The sequence below is a fragment of the Balaenoptera acutorostrata genome, chromosome 3 (assembly GCF_949987535.1).
Source record: "Balaenoptera acutorostrata chromosome 3, mBalAcu1.1, whole genome shotgun sequence".
NCBI lineage: Eukaryota > Metazoa > Chordata > Mammalia > Artiodactyla > Balaenopteridae > Balaenoptera > Balaenoptera acutorostrata.
In genome coordinates, this window is record NC_080066.1 from 127645643 (window position 1) to 127659949 (window position 14307).

General features: G+C 33.8%; 1 protein-coding gene across 3 annotated transcripts in view; it reads right to left on the reverse strand.

Annotated features, from left to right (window-relative positions):
* Positions 1-494: 494 nt before the first annotated feature.
* MDGA2 (MAM domain containing glycosylphosphatidylinositol anchor 2) overlaps positions 495-14307 on the reverse strand; it is an 814155-nt gene continuing 800342 nt past the window's right edge. For 2 of the 3 annotated variants that reach the window (XM_007192803.2, XM_007192802.2), the window contains 2 exons: positions 5055-5160; positions 495-2369 (listed from right to left, as the gene is read on the reverse strand). In XM_007192803.2, coding sequence (XP_007192865.1) covers positions 2281-2369; positions 5055-5160 — 195 coding nt within the window. In that variant the 3' untranslated portion in view covers positions 495-2280. Of the gene's footprint in view, positions 2370-5054; positions 5161-9533; positions 9606-14307 lie in introns of those variants that run through there. The other variant, XM_057544648.1, reaches the window with a different exon arrangement.

Genomic DNA, 14307 nt, shown 5'->3' on the forward strand with positions numbered 1-14307 from the left:
TTACTTTAATCTCTTTGGTTTGATAAAATAGATGGGTGACTATAATTTTGAAATTCTTTCAATATGTCTGATTTGTTCAAATATGTTATAAAATTCATTTATTTATTCTGCTTAATTTAAAGAACATGGCTTAGCTCAATTCTACCATTACCTGGATATTCAGACTGGTTCCCTCTTTAACTATGAAAATACACATTAAATTCCAAGTTCATATTTGTTTCATATTTTACTTTCAAAAGTTTGACTTTTTTTTACAACTATTACAAATAAGGGAGAGTGCATCAGAGATTTCCTATCAAAATTTCTTCCTGCAGACATTAAAGTATATGAAGCACTGAAGATTTATCCCATGGAGACGTAACCAGTAAATTGTATAACTAGTCTCATTTTGGTGATAAGTGAACATCGTTCAACAAACACACATACTGCTTTTCATACCTTACCTGGAAAGAGGCTTTATTGAACATAGCTGTAAAATTATCTTTTAAGTTGGATTACTGAATTTGCACAAACATTTCTACAGAATTTTTTTTTTAAAAAATCAAGCTTTGTCATTTTTCCACTACATTTTGTTGTGCTTTTTATATTAATATTTGCAAATGTTATAATTTAATACTTATATCCCAATTACTTGCATAATCAGTTTTTTTTTAATCCTGGGGTGTTGAAAGAACATATAATAATAATAATATTCTTCTTTAGACAAAAGTCTTTTTAAATGAAGTTAAAAGCTGAGATAATTTAAGGAAAAAGATCTTCAAATTTTCATAACCAACAGGTTTAAGTGAAATTTACAATGCATTGGAAAACTGGCTGGTTAAAGGTATGATTTGTCCTCAGGTAGCTCAAAATCATTTTTACAGGTTTTTGTTTTTTTGTAAAAGTGTTTTTTAATCTTGGTAAAATAATAAAATAATATTTCACAATTTTCACAGAGTCTGACTAAAGGGCAGAGGCATATTACCCTCAGTGTCTAGAATAAAGCCAGATTTTTTCAGGCCCAGTTCCACTGTAGAGTTTGTATGTACTGCAATCACAAACATTTTCTTGTTCCCTCTAAAGCTAGGGCCAATTTCATTTCAAATGGAGGTTAGAGTAAAAAATCACTCCTGTTTCACCACCTTCTGCGCTAAGTATTATCTTAACAACCTTTTGCTCTGGTTGACCCATTTAATAACCTGGAAGAAAAAAGTGTTGCTCCCATGTCTGGTCTCAATGGAAGTTATTTTCTAATGGACAATAAGCCGAAAGGCCATGGCTGTCTAGGAGGTCAAACAACAAATATCTTGTCTGCATGGGCTTACGCAGCAGCTTCGGTCCTTTCTTCTTCAGAAGCGGCTTTGTTGTCTTGCCTGTAATTTGCACATTTAGGCTCTGTAGTTTGTTTATAAAACAGTTTTACACAAACCACTCTTAGCAGTGCAAACTTCTGAGTTGAAAATTATTCAGGCTTGTTTCATTGAAGGCACTTGGTTTCCATGGCAATTTATAAAAGGTGATGGTTTGGTTTCTTCGTTGGAACAGATGACTTAGTTTGGGTGTTCAAGTGGCCGCAAGCAAACTCCGATAAGCCTGTGTAATATGTAAGCCCAGGTTTACCATCCTGGATAGTAGTGCATGCAAAAAGAGACAGCATACAGTTATCTAGCTTAGCCATGGGAGGAAAACAAATAATAATAATAAAGGTGGGATGGGGATAAGGTGGGGAGGAAGAAGAATATTGTAAATAATTCTGAGTTCGGGTTATTTTCAAGGAATGGTAACAACCAAAGGTAAAAGGGCCTACATTTATTTAATTCTCTATGCAAAACCTTCTCAAAAGGAAAATAAATGCCAGCTCTTCACGTACCCTGTTTACAGTGAGGTTTTTGTTGGCAGGCCATTAGGTTTCCATGGTAACAAGCAAACTATTCATTTGAAACAAAACCAGCCATGACTTTGTGCTTTGACAAGGATTTCTATAGCTCTTTTTTTTTTTTTTCTTTTTTCGAGTTCAACCAGATGACCAGATGACGCTGTAATCTTTTTAGCCACGAAAGCACCTGAAGGTCTCTTCTCTACTCAGGTCAAGATTTTCTTTTATTTGTAGTGCGGAATAAGTTATATTTCCATGATGTCTTTTTATCCCCAGTGCTTAAAAAATTTGTTTTTATTATTTTATTTTGAGTCAGTAGTCAGTGGAGGAATCTTTGGTAGTTTGTTTTTTCAATGTCCATTTACAAAGACTCTTTCTTCATGCCAGTGCCTGGTGAATCTTTTATAGCCTCTGCCAGGGTAAGGTCACCTTCGAGGACTTAAGATAGAGATGAGGACAATAACTGGAAAAAGCCATATATGTACTAAAATTCCAACAGCACCATCAACAGAATCTAAAGACAAGGGAAGTAAATGCCAAGAAATCATTAAAAAGGAGAGTAAGTATTCCATATAGCTACCAATACAACTTTGGTGAACAAATAAAACAATTTTAGTATATGGAAGATATTTTTGGAAAACACTTGTTTTTTGGTTTGTTTTATTTATCAGCTTCACTTCCAAGACAAGTGAAAAGGAAAATAACTTGAATACATGGTGAGGCATTTGATAAAATTAAAATATTTTCAGATTTTAAATTGATATGCTATGCGACGAAAACCTGTTCAGAAGATATTTATGTGAGTTTGTGGCTAAGCTCAACCTCAGAGTTCTGCTAGCCACATGAAGGCATGCACACATAGAAAATTCTCAAAAATCTAAAAGGGCAGCTTCATTTTTTTTGCTTTTTAAGCTTTCAGAAATGTTTAAGCTTAAAGACCACTGAAAGAAAAACTACTCTTTATGAAAACCAGGTAGGGATTGTTATGGGTAGAGAAATTAACTACTGCAAACAGTGGATTATACATATCAGGATCAGTCTATTATCTATAAATTGGGTAAATAATTTTCTCCATAGTGTAATTTTTAAAAGTGCTATGAAGTCCATTCTAACTAAAAGAGCTCTTTCACCAATCTGCTTTGAGATTCCTACTGTAGCTGGTATTTCAAGTAAAATTCATGTACAGATGATACCTCTTAGAATGTATAGCTTACCTAGGAGGACTAACATAGGCAAACCCAACAATTCATTAACCTGCCTTAAGTTACACAATGGCTCCCACCTAGGAGCAAGCTGGGTTTTGAAAATAAGAGACAAACAATCTCAGCTTTTGATAGTGTGGCCATAGTACTACATTTACTACCGGAGAGGGGTTGGAAGCCTGAGCAGTTTAGGAAGAGTCCTTTGGCCTCCAAGCTGGTTTGTACTTAGAATTTAACATTAAGATTCCACAAACGCTATTCATCAAAATGAACTTAATAAGTTATAGTTAAAGAGATACAAATGTAGCAGAGTATTTTCTCATACCAAAGAAAATGTTTTTGTTCAATTAGAATTGTTTCCTCTGATTTACAGAGGCTAAATAAAAATACCTCCAATAAGCATAGATATATCTTACTTGAAATAGTCACACTTTTTCCTGGATTTAGTAGTTTAAGAGAAGAAAACTGATTATGAAAATGTTCTATTGTATAACAACAAAGTGCCTATGGGTTTTCAGAGTCATTTCACTGTGACTACATTTCTGCTTTCTCCTTTTTGGGGAGTAAATTATGTTCTCTTGCTTTCCTCATTTGGAAAGTTTAATTCTATTTATACTAATTTTCAGTGATTTAATTATCAAAATGTAAGATTTCTGTATCAGATGGTAGCTATCTTCAGTTAATATAGTATATGTTACTATCACTGATTCATGTTGTGAAATTCAAAAGAAATCCCTTTTTCCTCTGAGAAGAATGCTTGCTTTTCTGTGCATTTGACAAACTTACTTCATTTGGATATAGCTACTGGTTTTCTAAAGAAAAATTAGCCAGACACAGGGGGGAAACTTTTACTAAAATTGCCACTTGAAATGCTAAGTGTAATGACAAGAAGGTGAAAACTATGGGCAAAATGGCTCATTGTTATGTACAGTCTTAGTTTTTGTCTCCTAACAATGTTTAAAAATGGAGTCAATTCAGTTCGTATGAGCAATCACTGGGTAGTTGTACAAATTTGACTTTCAACATCCAGACTGATATAATTTCTCACTAAAAATACTCAATTAACAAAGACTCTGATTTGCTCTAGACTTATACAAAGTGGATTTTCATGCTCTTTTTGTAAGTACTAAATAATTGAGTTATTTGTATATATTTAGTTTGATTGATACCTCTTTAAATGACCACAAAATTAAAGATTCTAGGTGGGCCTATGAAAATCCTTCAACTAGAGGAATTTTTCATAAGTATAATATTAGATTTCTCACCTTCACATGAATAATACAATGAGGATTTTAAGAAACAGCCCAACACATAATTCTGATGGTTTTTGCATTAGTTATAATTTTTTTATTTATAGCTCTTTTACTAAAAACGGATTTTTGGTGAAAAACATACAATTTGAAGATATCATTATACCATAATATTCAAACTAGAATAAAAAGTGAAACCAAATTACTAAACAAGATTGTGATGCAGGTATAAGGAGATTAATTATACGAGAAAAGAATTAGGCTGCTCCATTACTTAATATATATACTAAGGCTCTTCACAATATTGAATCTGTTAAAATGGTTGGCAAAAGTTAGACCTACAAAATACATTCATAAACTCGGAGGAATAAAAACAGCCATGGCTATATAAATGTGTGCTGAGTATATAGATTAGCCAAATATTTTAATAAAAGTGAAAAATATCCTCTGAAATTAATAATATAAATTAAGAATATTTAAAAATCTTAATTAAAAACCAAAGTGTGCTTGCCTTACATAGACCTAAATCAAAATTACTTTCATTTTAGGTCGAATAACTGAGTTCAAATGCCTACCATCGGATTTCATACTTTGATTTTAAAATATAATTAAAATTTTAGGGTCTCATGCACAGGAAATTTTTAAATAAACTAAAAATAAATTAGTTTTAACAATTAGACCACATTAGTTTAATAGTCATTACATTACTTTAATATCACACCAAATGATCCAAGAAGAGACACTTACTCTTAGTCGTTAAGTCTTGTTTTGCACATTCTCCTTCTGCAATTGATACATCATCAATGGCAATGTCACCTTCTATGCCAGGACCTCGAATACCTTCAAAAATGAGCTACAAATATGAATGAAACAAACCTAAATGTAGGGCTTTGATTTGCAGATGAATTTTTATTGAGAAATCGAGGAGACAAACCTAAAATTGACAACAATCCTGGCATCATTTATTATTGATGGTCTTCAGAATTCTTACTTGCAAAAAACATGAACTTTCTCAACAAAACCAATAGGATCTTCCTTGTATAGCATAGTTTTCCATATTACAAGCTCTGTGTCAATTTTAAAACAAAACTAAACTTAATTGAATAACAGAATAAAAGCAGCTATTACAAATCGTATCACTTTTTGTTTTCAGAGGTAAAGAAAAGTTTTTCTCTGAAATATTTCTCTGAAGTAGATTCCCTCCAATGTTTTCAAAACATGTCCCATAACACTGGTTTTCTAGAAATATTTTATGGATGAATGAGTTCCGGGTTCACTGCGACAGTATTATGTTTAATGAAGCACAGAGCAAGGGTTTACCATCTCTGTAAAACTGTTTGATCTCTTGCAAATACAGTGAATAAATTCATCATATTCCCCATATGCTTTGTTTTTAAACCCTTGAAGATATTTATGGGTTTACTTATGTTGAGTGTTTAGCGGCAGACCTTTGAATTTCCGGTATCTAGAACAGTGGCTGGCACTGAGGTAAGACATTAGTGTTGAAAGAACAGATGAATGAAATCAGTCTCCATTTATTACTAAATTCTAGATACAAGGTCAATATAAGGACAATTAGCAAATTTTTATTTCATTTTTATAGAAATAAGAGTCTTCTAAAATTTTGTCTTATCTCACAATTACTCCTTGCTTCCAGTAAAACCTTTTAATTCTTTTGATACTAAAAAATAACCTATGCATGTAGTGATCATATTCCCAGAAAAATTTCTACATACCAAAATGAAATACCTACTTTGTTCTTTCCGAAGAAAAATTAGCCTAATAACTGTTTTCAACATCAAACTAATGTGTGCATTTTAATACAATTTCTAGCCTTATTTCATTGCAACGAATTGGAGTAAAAGTCTGTTTTTATCAATGCCAAAATTTTTGTTTTTCAAAGTACCTTAATATGACTCCTTAAAGGCAAATTTGTGATGAATTTAAGAGAACTTACACTACTTTTGTGAAGGCTACCATTGTTCTCTGATATGCTATCATAATTTTATCAATCGAAATCTCTAAGTAGGAGAGTAGAGGCATTAGTTACCACCTTTTGTATTGAGTCCTTTCCCCCACTTAAATATGGCCTTTAAGAATAAGAATAATTTGCACGATAGGAAAAAATTTGATAAGAGAAAAAGATTTGGGAAGTTTTTATTATTATATTATTATTATATTTAATTTGTGTAGAGAGGGTTTCCTGCTTACCTATGTTGAGGTAAGTATGTTAATAAAGAGTGTTCAAAACCATTTCTTTGAAAGGCATACAATTTGTCTTGTCACTGAAGCCAAAATAAAATGGCAGACCAGAGTTAAAATATTTAGAACTAAATTGGCAGTATATGAATTCTCCATCCTCAGATAGAATCAGGAATGAAGCATTAATTTGGCTGCCTGGAAATGATAACTTGCATTTGAGTTAGTGTGGTGTTTTGGAAGGTATCTGGATAGTGGCTACACAGCCCTCAGAGGACTATTTAAATTGCAAGAGAGAAGATTAAAGAAAAAATGAATGGTATAAAAATTCAAGAGCACTGGGGCTTCCCTGGTGGCGCAGTGGTTGAGAATCTGCCTGCTAATGCAGGGTACATGGGTTCGAGCCCTGGTCTGGGAAGATCCCACATTCCGCGGAGCAACTAAGCCCGTGAGCCACAACTACTGAGCCTGCGCGTCTGGAGCCTGTGCTCTGCAACAAGAGAGGCCGCGATAGTGAGAGGCCCGCGCACCGCGATGAAGAGTGGCCCCCACTTGCCATAACTAGAGAAAGCCCTCGCACAGAAACGAAGACCCAACAGAGCCAAAAATAAATAAATAAATAAATAAAATAAAATAAAAAAGAAATCAGGCACAAATTACATTAAATTCTCACTTAAAAAATAAATTCAAGAGCACTGAATTTGGAAAAGGAGAAGTCATTTTAATGGCTGCAGAAGAGTCCATATTATGGATGCAACAAAATTTATTTAACCAGCATGTATTGTTATTGTTAGACATTAAAATTATTTTCAGTTATTCTGAACAAGGCTGAGATGAACAAGGCTGAATTTCATATGATTATTATACACAATTATTATATGGTTCTTTAGGGTCATTATAAATTGCCCCTATCAGCAGTCTATCTGTGAGAAGGCATTGCCTTTTTCCTAACCATGGGTTTTTAAGTATTTGGGGTTTTTTTTTCCTTTTTTTGATATGTGCTGCTTACCTGGTAGAGAATCAATGTTAAGAGTAAATCAATAGTATTCCCACCCCCTTCTTAGTTTCAGTCATGTGATGCTGAGTCTTCTCTCCTGAAGATAACAACATGAATGGAATGTTATCTTGGAGAAAGTCAGAACTCAAAGATTCATGCTATAAGTGTCTGATTCCACAAAAACAAATATTTTCCACTTTGCCCCCAAGACTAATACTTTACTGAATGAAAGTGGAGGGCTGTCATCACAAATTTTTCTTTTATGCAGGTCTTTTAAAGGATTGAATGGAAGAAAATGGTAGATTTCTTCCTCCCAGTCAAGTTTAATTCTGGAGGGAAGCAGGAATAAGGATGTATTAGTCAGAAAAATTTGGTATGGTGAAGAGGAAACTGCCTCAATCACCAAGAGTTTTAATTTTAAGAGGTGGAGTAGAAAGAGAAAGGGAGTAAACACTGCTTGTAGAACAGAATACAGGGTTTGTAATGTGGCCATGGCAAAGATAAGAGGATTGCATTCCAGTATGATTTGTGTGGGAAGTGAGATGTTGGTGAAAAGGCTAATACGGGTAGGTTAGAATGTTCTGCACCTGCTCACACTTGAAATCTAAACAGATGAAGCTTAAGTCATAATCCTTGTATTGGGAAGAATGCTGGAGGAACAGGCTTGAGAGACATGGATTTTTCCATCTTAGGTATGTAGAGGCGAGTAGACAATAAAATGATCCACAGTTTTTCTTATTTAAAGTACACAATTATTTTCACTTAATAAGTTGCTGTTACCTGGAGATAAGTGTCCATATAAAATAATGGCATTATTTTAAAAATAAAAATTAAAATGTCTAAATCTTCAAAATCATTCCTGAACTTTTCAAAGCTTCTTTCCCTGGAATGATCTTGCCATCGCTCAAAGCATTTCAAAACTTCTGTTACTGACTTTAAAGTATTAAACACTCCTACTTTTCCTACTAATTTTCTTTTTCTTTCCTTCTTTCTGCCTCGCTGTGCAGCTTGATCAAAAACCCAAGGCTGAACCTAGGCTTGTGCTAAAAACAAAAGTCTTGAAGCAGCGAGGTTGTGAAGGATGCTGCCACCCTTCTTTTGTGGTCAGATTGAGAGGGAGTGCTGGGGAGACTTTGGTGGTAAACGTCAGAGAGTAGATTGACTGATGGAATTTAATATGTGTGCTGCCTGCCTACTGGCAATATGTTGACCGCAAATGTGTAGTTAGCTGAACAGCAGAAATACAAATCAACAAAAGTTGAATTGTCATATGTACAGAGGGCTGCCTCTATCTAGAACATTCTTTTATATGAATACTTCATCCCTCGGTGATCCTGATGAAGTGTTACAGTAATAAAAGCTGACTGATTTGTAAATCTATTATTTACATTTATCTTCACAACTATAGATAATACAGTTTGTCACTGAATAAAGCAATTTGATTACTTTCCAAGCATAGCAGTGTTTTAGTTATTGTGTGGAAATAAATCAGAGAATTAGTAGTAGTTATTACTGGGATGATAAAAATAACTTTTGACAATCAAACTCTTGGTACAGTTATATAATTGGTACTTTTAATATATATTTGAAATCTTGTGATGATAGGGAATCCAATCCAATAGGCTAGAGAAATACCGTAGTCTTCCTCAGGGTCCTATTTGAACATGAAGAAAGAAAAAGGTACTGTGTAGTTGTTGGTTTGTTTCCTTTTAATTTCCATAGCAGCTTTGTTATTGGAAAGATATAGATTGTTTTTTAACTCATTTGACTCTCACAAAGAAATATTTATTGCATTGTTCTGTTTATGCTCTGAACTCCAACTAGAATTATTATAACACGATTTTATAGATTCTAATAGACTTATAAACGGCTTCAAGATGAAGACCTAGAGGGGTATTTTCTCCTTATATTGTTATTGACTATGAGATAGATAACAGAAATAAAATGCATAGGTATTAAATTTAAATAATGTACCTTGGCCAAACTTTCAAGTGTTTTTAAAAATAAATCCTTGGTGACAAACATCTTTTTTCTCACATACAAAGATGAGAAACTATAACAGTCCATTATAATATGATGTATCTCAACTTGGAAGATGTGATCTGTATGCAATGAAAAAAGTCTGAATTACATTCACTCAGAGAAGAAATGCTCTCTAGTTTAATAGGTTAAATATGTCATATTTTAATGAAGTACCATCATGATTCTGACTACTATTACATTACAAGGATAAGACTATGTTCTTTTCCTCTTCAATACTTCTGAAATGCATTTGGCTTAATTGCCTTGAAGACAGAATTAATGGCATCTAGATTCTCTGGGAGAAAATGTTGACGTTTAGGTCTCCTAAAAAGAGGGTTCAAATTATGCAAAACCTGTTCTTCACACATAATCACACTGATCTTACTTAAAATGGTTTCCCTTAACTGAAACAAGTTTAAAATTGTAACGTTTTCACAGTGTGTGCCTGCAATTCAGCAAACTTAATATGCAAGAAATACTGCATGATCAGAAAATTAATTCCTGGTGGGTAAATGCAAGTGGGAGTTTAAAAAATATATGTGAATTTCTGTATTAGAATTACACTACACAAAATTATTTCAATTCATCGATTGACAGTTTCTTACATTTATTTATAATGCTTTAAAGCATGTAGATATAGATGTCAATATATAGGGAGATACAGATGATGCTGTAAAAGCTTATGTTCAAATATAATTTCTCAGAAAGGGAGGAAGAGCTACATGTAGCACTAATGAGTAAAAGTAAATGGGGAGTCAAAGACTACAACGCACTTCTGATGATGACTTCAACATTAATGGTGCCTCTGCAAATGTTTTCTTTCTGACGAGAGACATCGCTTCTGATCATTACTGCTAAGGCAAAGCCAAAGCCTTGGAATGCAGTTTGAAAACTGACAGTGTACATCACTTGGAAAAACTTTAGGATGTGAATAAATTTGAAAATAGCTATTAACGTTAACAATTTTACCTTTATTTTATTACAGGTTCAGCAAATAATTAAACTATCTTTTTTTTTTTTTTTTTCCCCCTCTTACCAGCAAAGAGCAGAACTATCCTTAACCAGTACAGAAGAGATTTGAAGAGAGGTAACATAATAAACCAGGTGAGTTGCCTAAGCTTTTCTCTGGAGAAACTATATAAATATTAACAGTGAGTTTAACTTCACAAGACTGCCAGTTCAGCTTGCTGGATAAATGTCAGCTGGTTGTCAAAGCTTCTAATCTGAAATAATAACATGAGATTTTGACTGTCGGCAAAAACAGAAGAACTAGATCGCATTGTGAATTGCAATTAGAAAATATTTTCAATAGTTACTTCAGGAGCCATCATCATGTCTATAATTGCTCCGGAATTTGGCTTAGAATGTCAGATATGTATCTATACAAGCATGTAATGTCTACTAAGGAGGACGATATTTTTTGGATTATTATTATTCATAGAAATATATAAAGGCAGCATGATGTAATGAGAGCATTATAATCTCTTTCCCAATCCCTATTTAATGTTAAGGATTTGTGTGATTTAAGATAAATTGTCTCAAAACGTACTTTCAAATCTTTAAATGAGGATATAAGAAGATCTACAGAATTCTTTTCACCTATACCTAAGAAAATGTAGAGACGGTGTTATAATGTCTCTATACTTTTCCCTCACAAAACATTTGAAATGTACTGTGAAAGAAGTAAAGCATTTAAAAGGATAGTTAAATATTTTCCTTGGTGTAGGATATAAAATAAAAGTGACATTCTAAGACTAACACTATATTAATTTTACTTTTTTTGGAAATTTTTTCCCAGATCCTTCTGAATCCAGCTAAATATATTTTCCTCACAAGCACCGATCATGCTAAATTAATTCTAGAAAAAGAGCCCCAAAAGACATTTCAGTAGGAGAAAACTTCTATTTGCCTGAAAAAGTACTACACAATAATTTGATTTTCAGCTAAGCAAACTAATTGGACACACTTAGACAAAGAACTTTGCAAGTGGTTGTTTTTTTAAAGGGTTTATGGATCAAACTAATTTGAAGGCATACAACTCCAAACAAAACATAAAATGTATCAATGTAACAGAGTCTCAAAATCACTTATATTTCATTTAAAATTCCAAGAGGTAAGAGATAACCTTTCCACTTGAATTAAAGACATTCTAGGATGCCACAAATCTACATCTGAATAATGTTAAAACTTCTCACAACTTAATCTGTACAGTAATATATTCCATACTTTTCTTTGCCATGCTTTTCTGGTAGGCATCACACACCAAAGCAAGATTTTTGAAAAGCTTGATAGTTTATAAATGACTTTTGAGGAAAAAAATACTTTGTCTGAAAAAAGTTGAAAACAACAAGAAACTTGAAAACAAAATTAAATTTAAAAAATGGGGTAGGATGGTGCAGTTGCATTTCCTTGAACAATCAAGATTTATGAAATGAAAGTCCTTAGCCAATGGACCTAGAAATATCTCAGAGAAATAAGAACCTAGAGATCCAGTATAAAAATATGGTTTTATTTATCTTCATTTCCCATTGGTAATTTAAATAGTTTAGAAATTCATTGATTCAAAATCTTCATTTTTTGATTGGCTTCCAGCCAGGTTAGAGTAACAGAAACCAGATTTATCTTCCCAACTGAAACAACCAAATAACCGGACAAAGTATATGAAAGAATGGTATTCAGGACACTAGACATCAGGTAATGAAGAACAGTGAACCCTGAGTGATAGAAATCAAACAAGGTTTGCCCTATGACTGCCCTATACAGAATTTATAGACTATGGTGAAAGCAGAACAAAGGTAGAGCCTGGTAGAAAATCTGGGTTGAGGGGATAGAGCTGAGAGTCCAAGGAATCCAAGGCAGCTAGAATATGCAGGGTAGAATACCAGCCAAGAAAGAATTGCAGAGAAAGAGACATCTGCAGAGGGTACCCCTCAAGTATTCAGCAAAGTCCTGATCAGGCCTTGAATGTGAGGAAACTGCCTAAGACGTGGGAAAGACCCAGGGGGACGCATTTAATGTAACAGTGCCCAGCTAACACAGAACTTGGGAAACCTCATAATTCATGAGGCATTGGGTAGAGTACTCAGAAGACTTTTGCCTCAGTATTGAGAAATAATCAGCCTGATATCAAACACCATTCTAGTCTCATGTAACAAATCTTAAAAGCAGGAACAAAAATTATCAAACTGTTTCCAAGTAACTAAACTACATCCACAAATGAGCTCAAGAATAAAGAAACACAAAAATACCCAGCAACTATGAAGGTAAAATTTACAATGTCTGACACCCAGTCAGACTACCAGACATGTAAAGGAGCAGGAAAATAATGACTTGTAAAGATGAGAAAACATCAGTCAATCAAAACCAACCAAGAACTGGCACAGATGATATCGTTAGCAGACAATGACATTAGACACTTATTATAATTGGATTTAATAGGTTCAAAACATTAACTTAAGACATGAAATGTATTTTTAAAAAAGACTCAAATTGAACTTACAGAGATGGAAAGTATAATGGCTGAGATGAAAAATACACTGAGTAGGGCTGAAAGCACATTAGACATTGCAAAAGAAATGATTAGTGAATGTGAAGACAGTAGGTTATTCTATTAACTGTGAACAGTGAAATAATTTTAGATAAGATGGTGGTTTTCACAATTTCCTTACCACCTTATGCAAATTTCTTAAGAGTGGGCACTCTCTGTAACGACGAGTCTACTGGACTTGACCTGCTTTCCAATTTGAGAATCACAGTCTTTAAATTCTGCGAGCACCAAACTTTCCTCCATCTCCTTCCTTATAACTCTAAAAAATACTACTTAGGATCAAGCTCCTCTTCCACAGTTCATGTTAATGATTGGTTAGTGTTCTGTGTGGTTCCACTGCCTTTAATCACTGTTCACATATGTACACTTTTCCTTGGAAATATCAACCACTCCCAGAGTTTTAGGCAGCACATACAGCCTAATGACCTACAAAAATGTTTGTCCCCAAAGCTTCAGGAAAACATATGCAATAACCTTCTGCACATCTTTAAGAGGATATTCCACAGGCATTTTATATTAACATGTCCAAAATAGAAGTAACCATAATCATCCCTGAAGCCTGTCTCTTTTCCTCTTTTTGTTATTTAAGGTAATGGATAAAGTAACAGACATTACTCAAGACACCCCAGTTAGAAGCTTCTTGGTCATTCATGGCTTCTTCCCAAATTCCCAACATAAAAATGTTCTGCTAGTTTTTACACCTAAGTATATCTTGAAACCGTCCTCTTTTCTTTATACCACTTCCCTAGTTTTTCCTTTCAATATCCTTTATGTGGATTTTATGAGTGTCTTAACTGGTTTGCTGGCCTGATTTTATCTCCTTGAATCATCTTCCATACAACAACCTAAGTGATGCACCATGTCATCCCCTGAGTAAAATCCTTCCATAACTCCCCAGTGCCTATGCTCTTGAGGTTCCTTAACCTCATCTCACATCAGTCTTTGATCTATTTTTGTGTACCAAATTCCACATAAACGTCTCTCTGTTTCTCTGACAAATCCTGTGATGTATGACCTCCATGTCTTGGTTTACTCTGAACTCTGCTGCAATATTAATATTAGACCTTTTTCTACTTTGCAATCCCTCTCTTCAGGTTTCAGCCCATGTAACAGGCTTCTCTTGACTCTCCTCCATACTCTTCTTGTTGATTAGTTGTGCTCATAGAAACTTGTGCATATTTCTATTACTGCAATTATTACAGTATGTGATATATGTGTTTAGATGTGTATTTCCA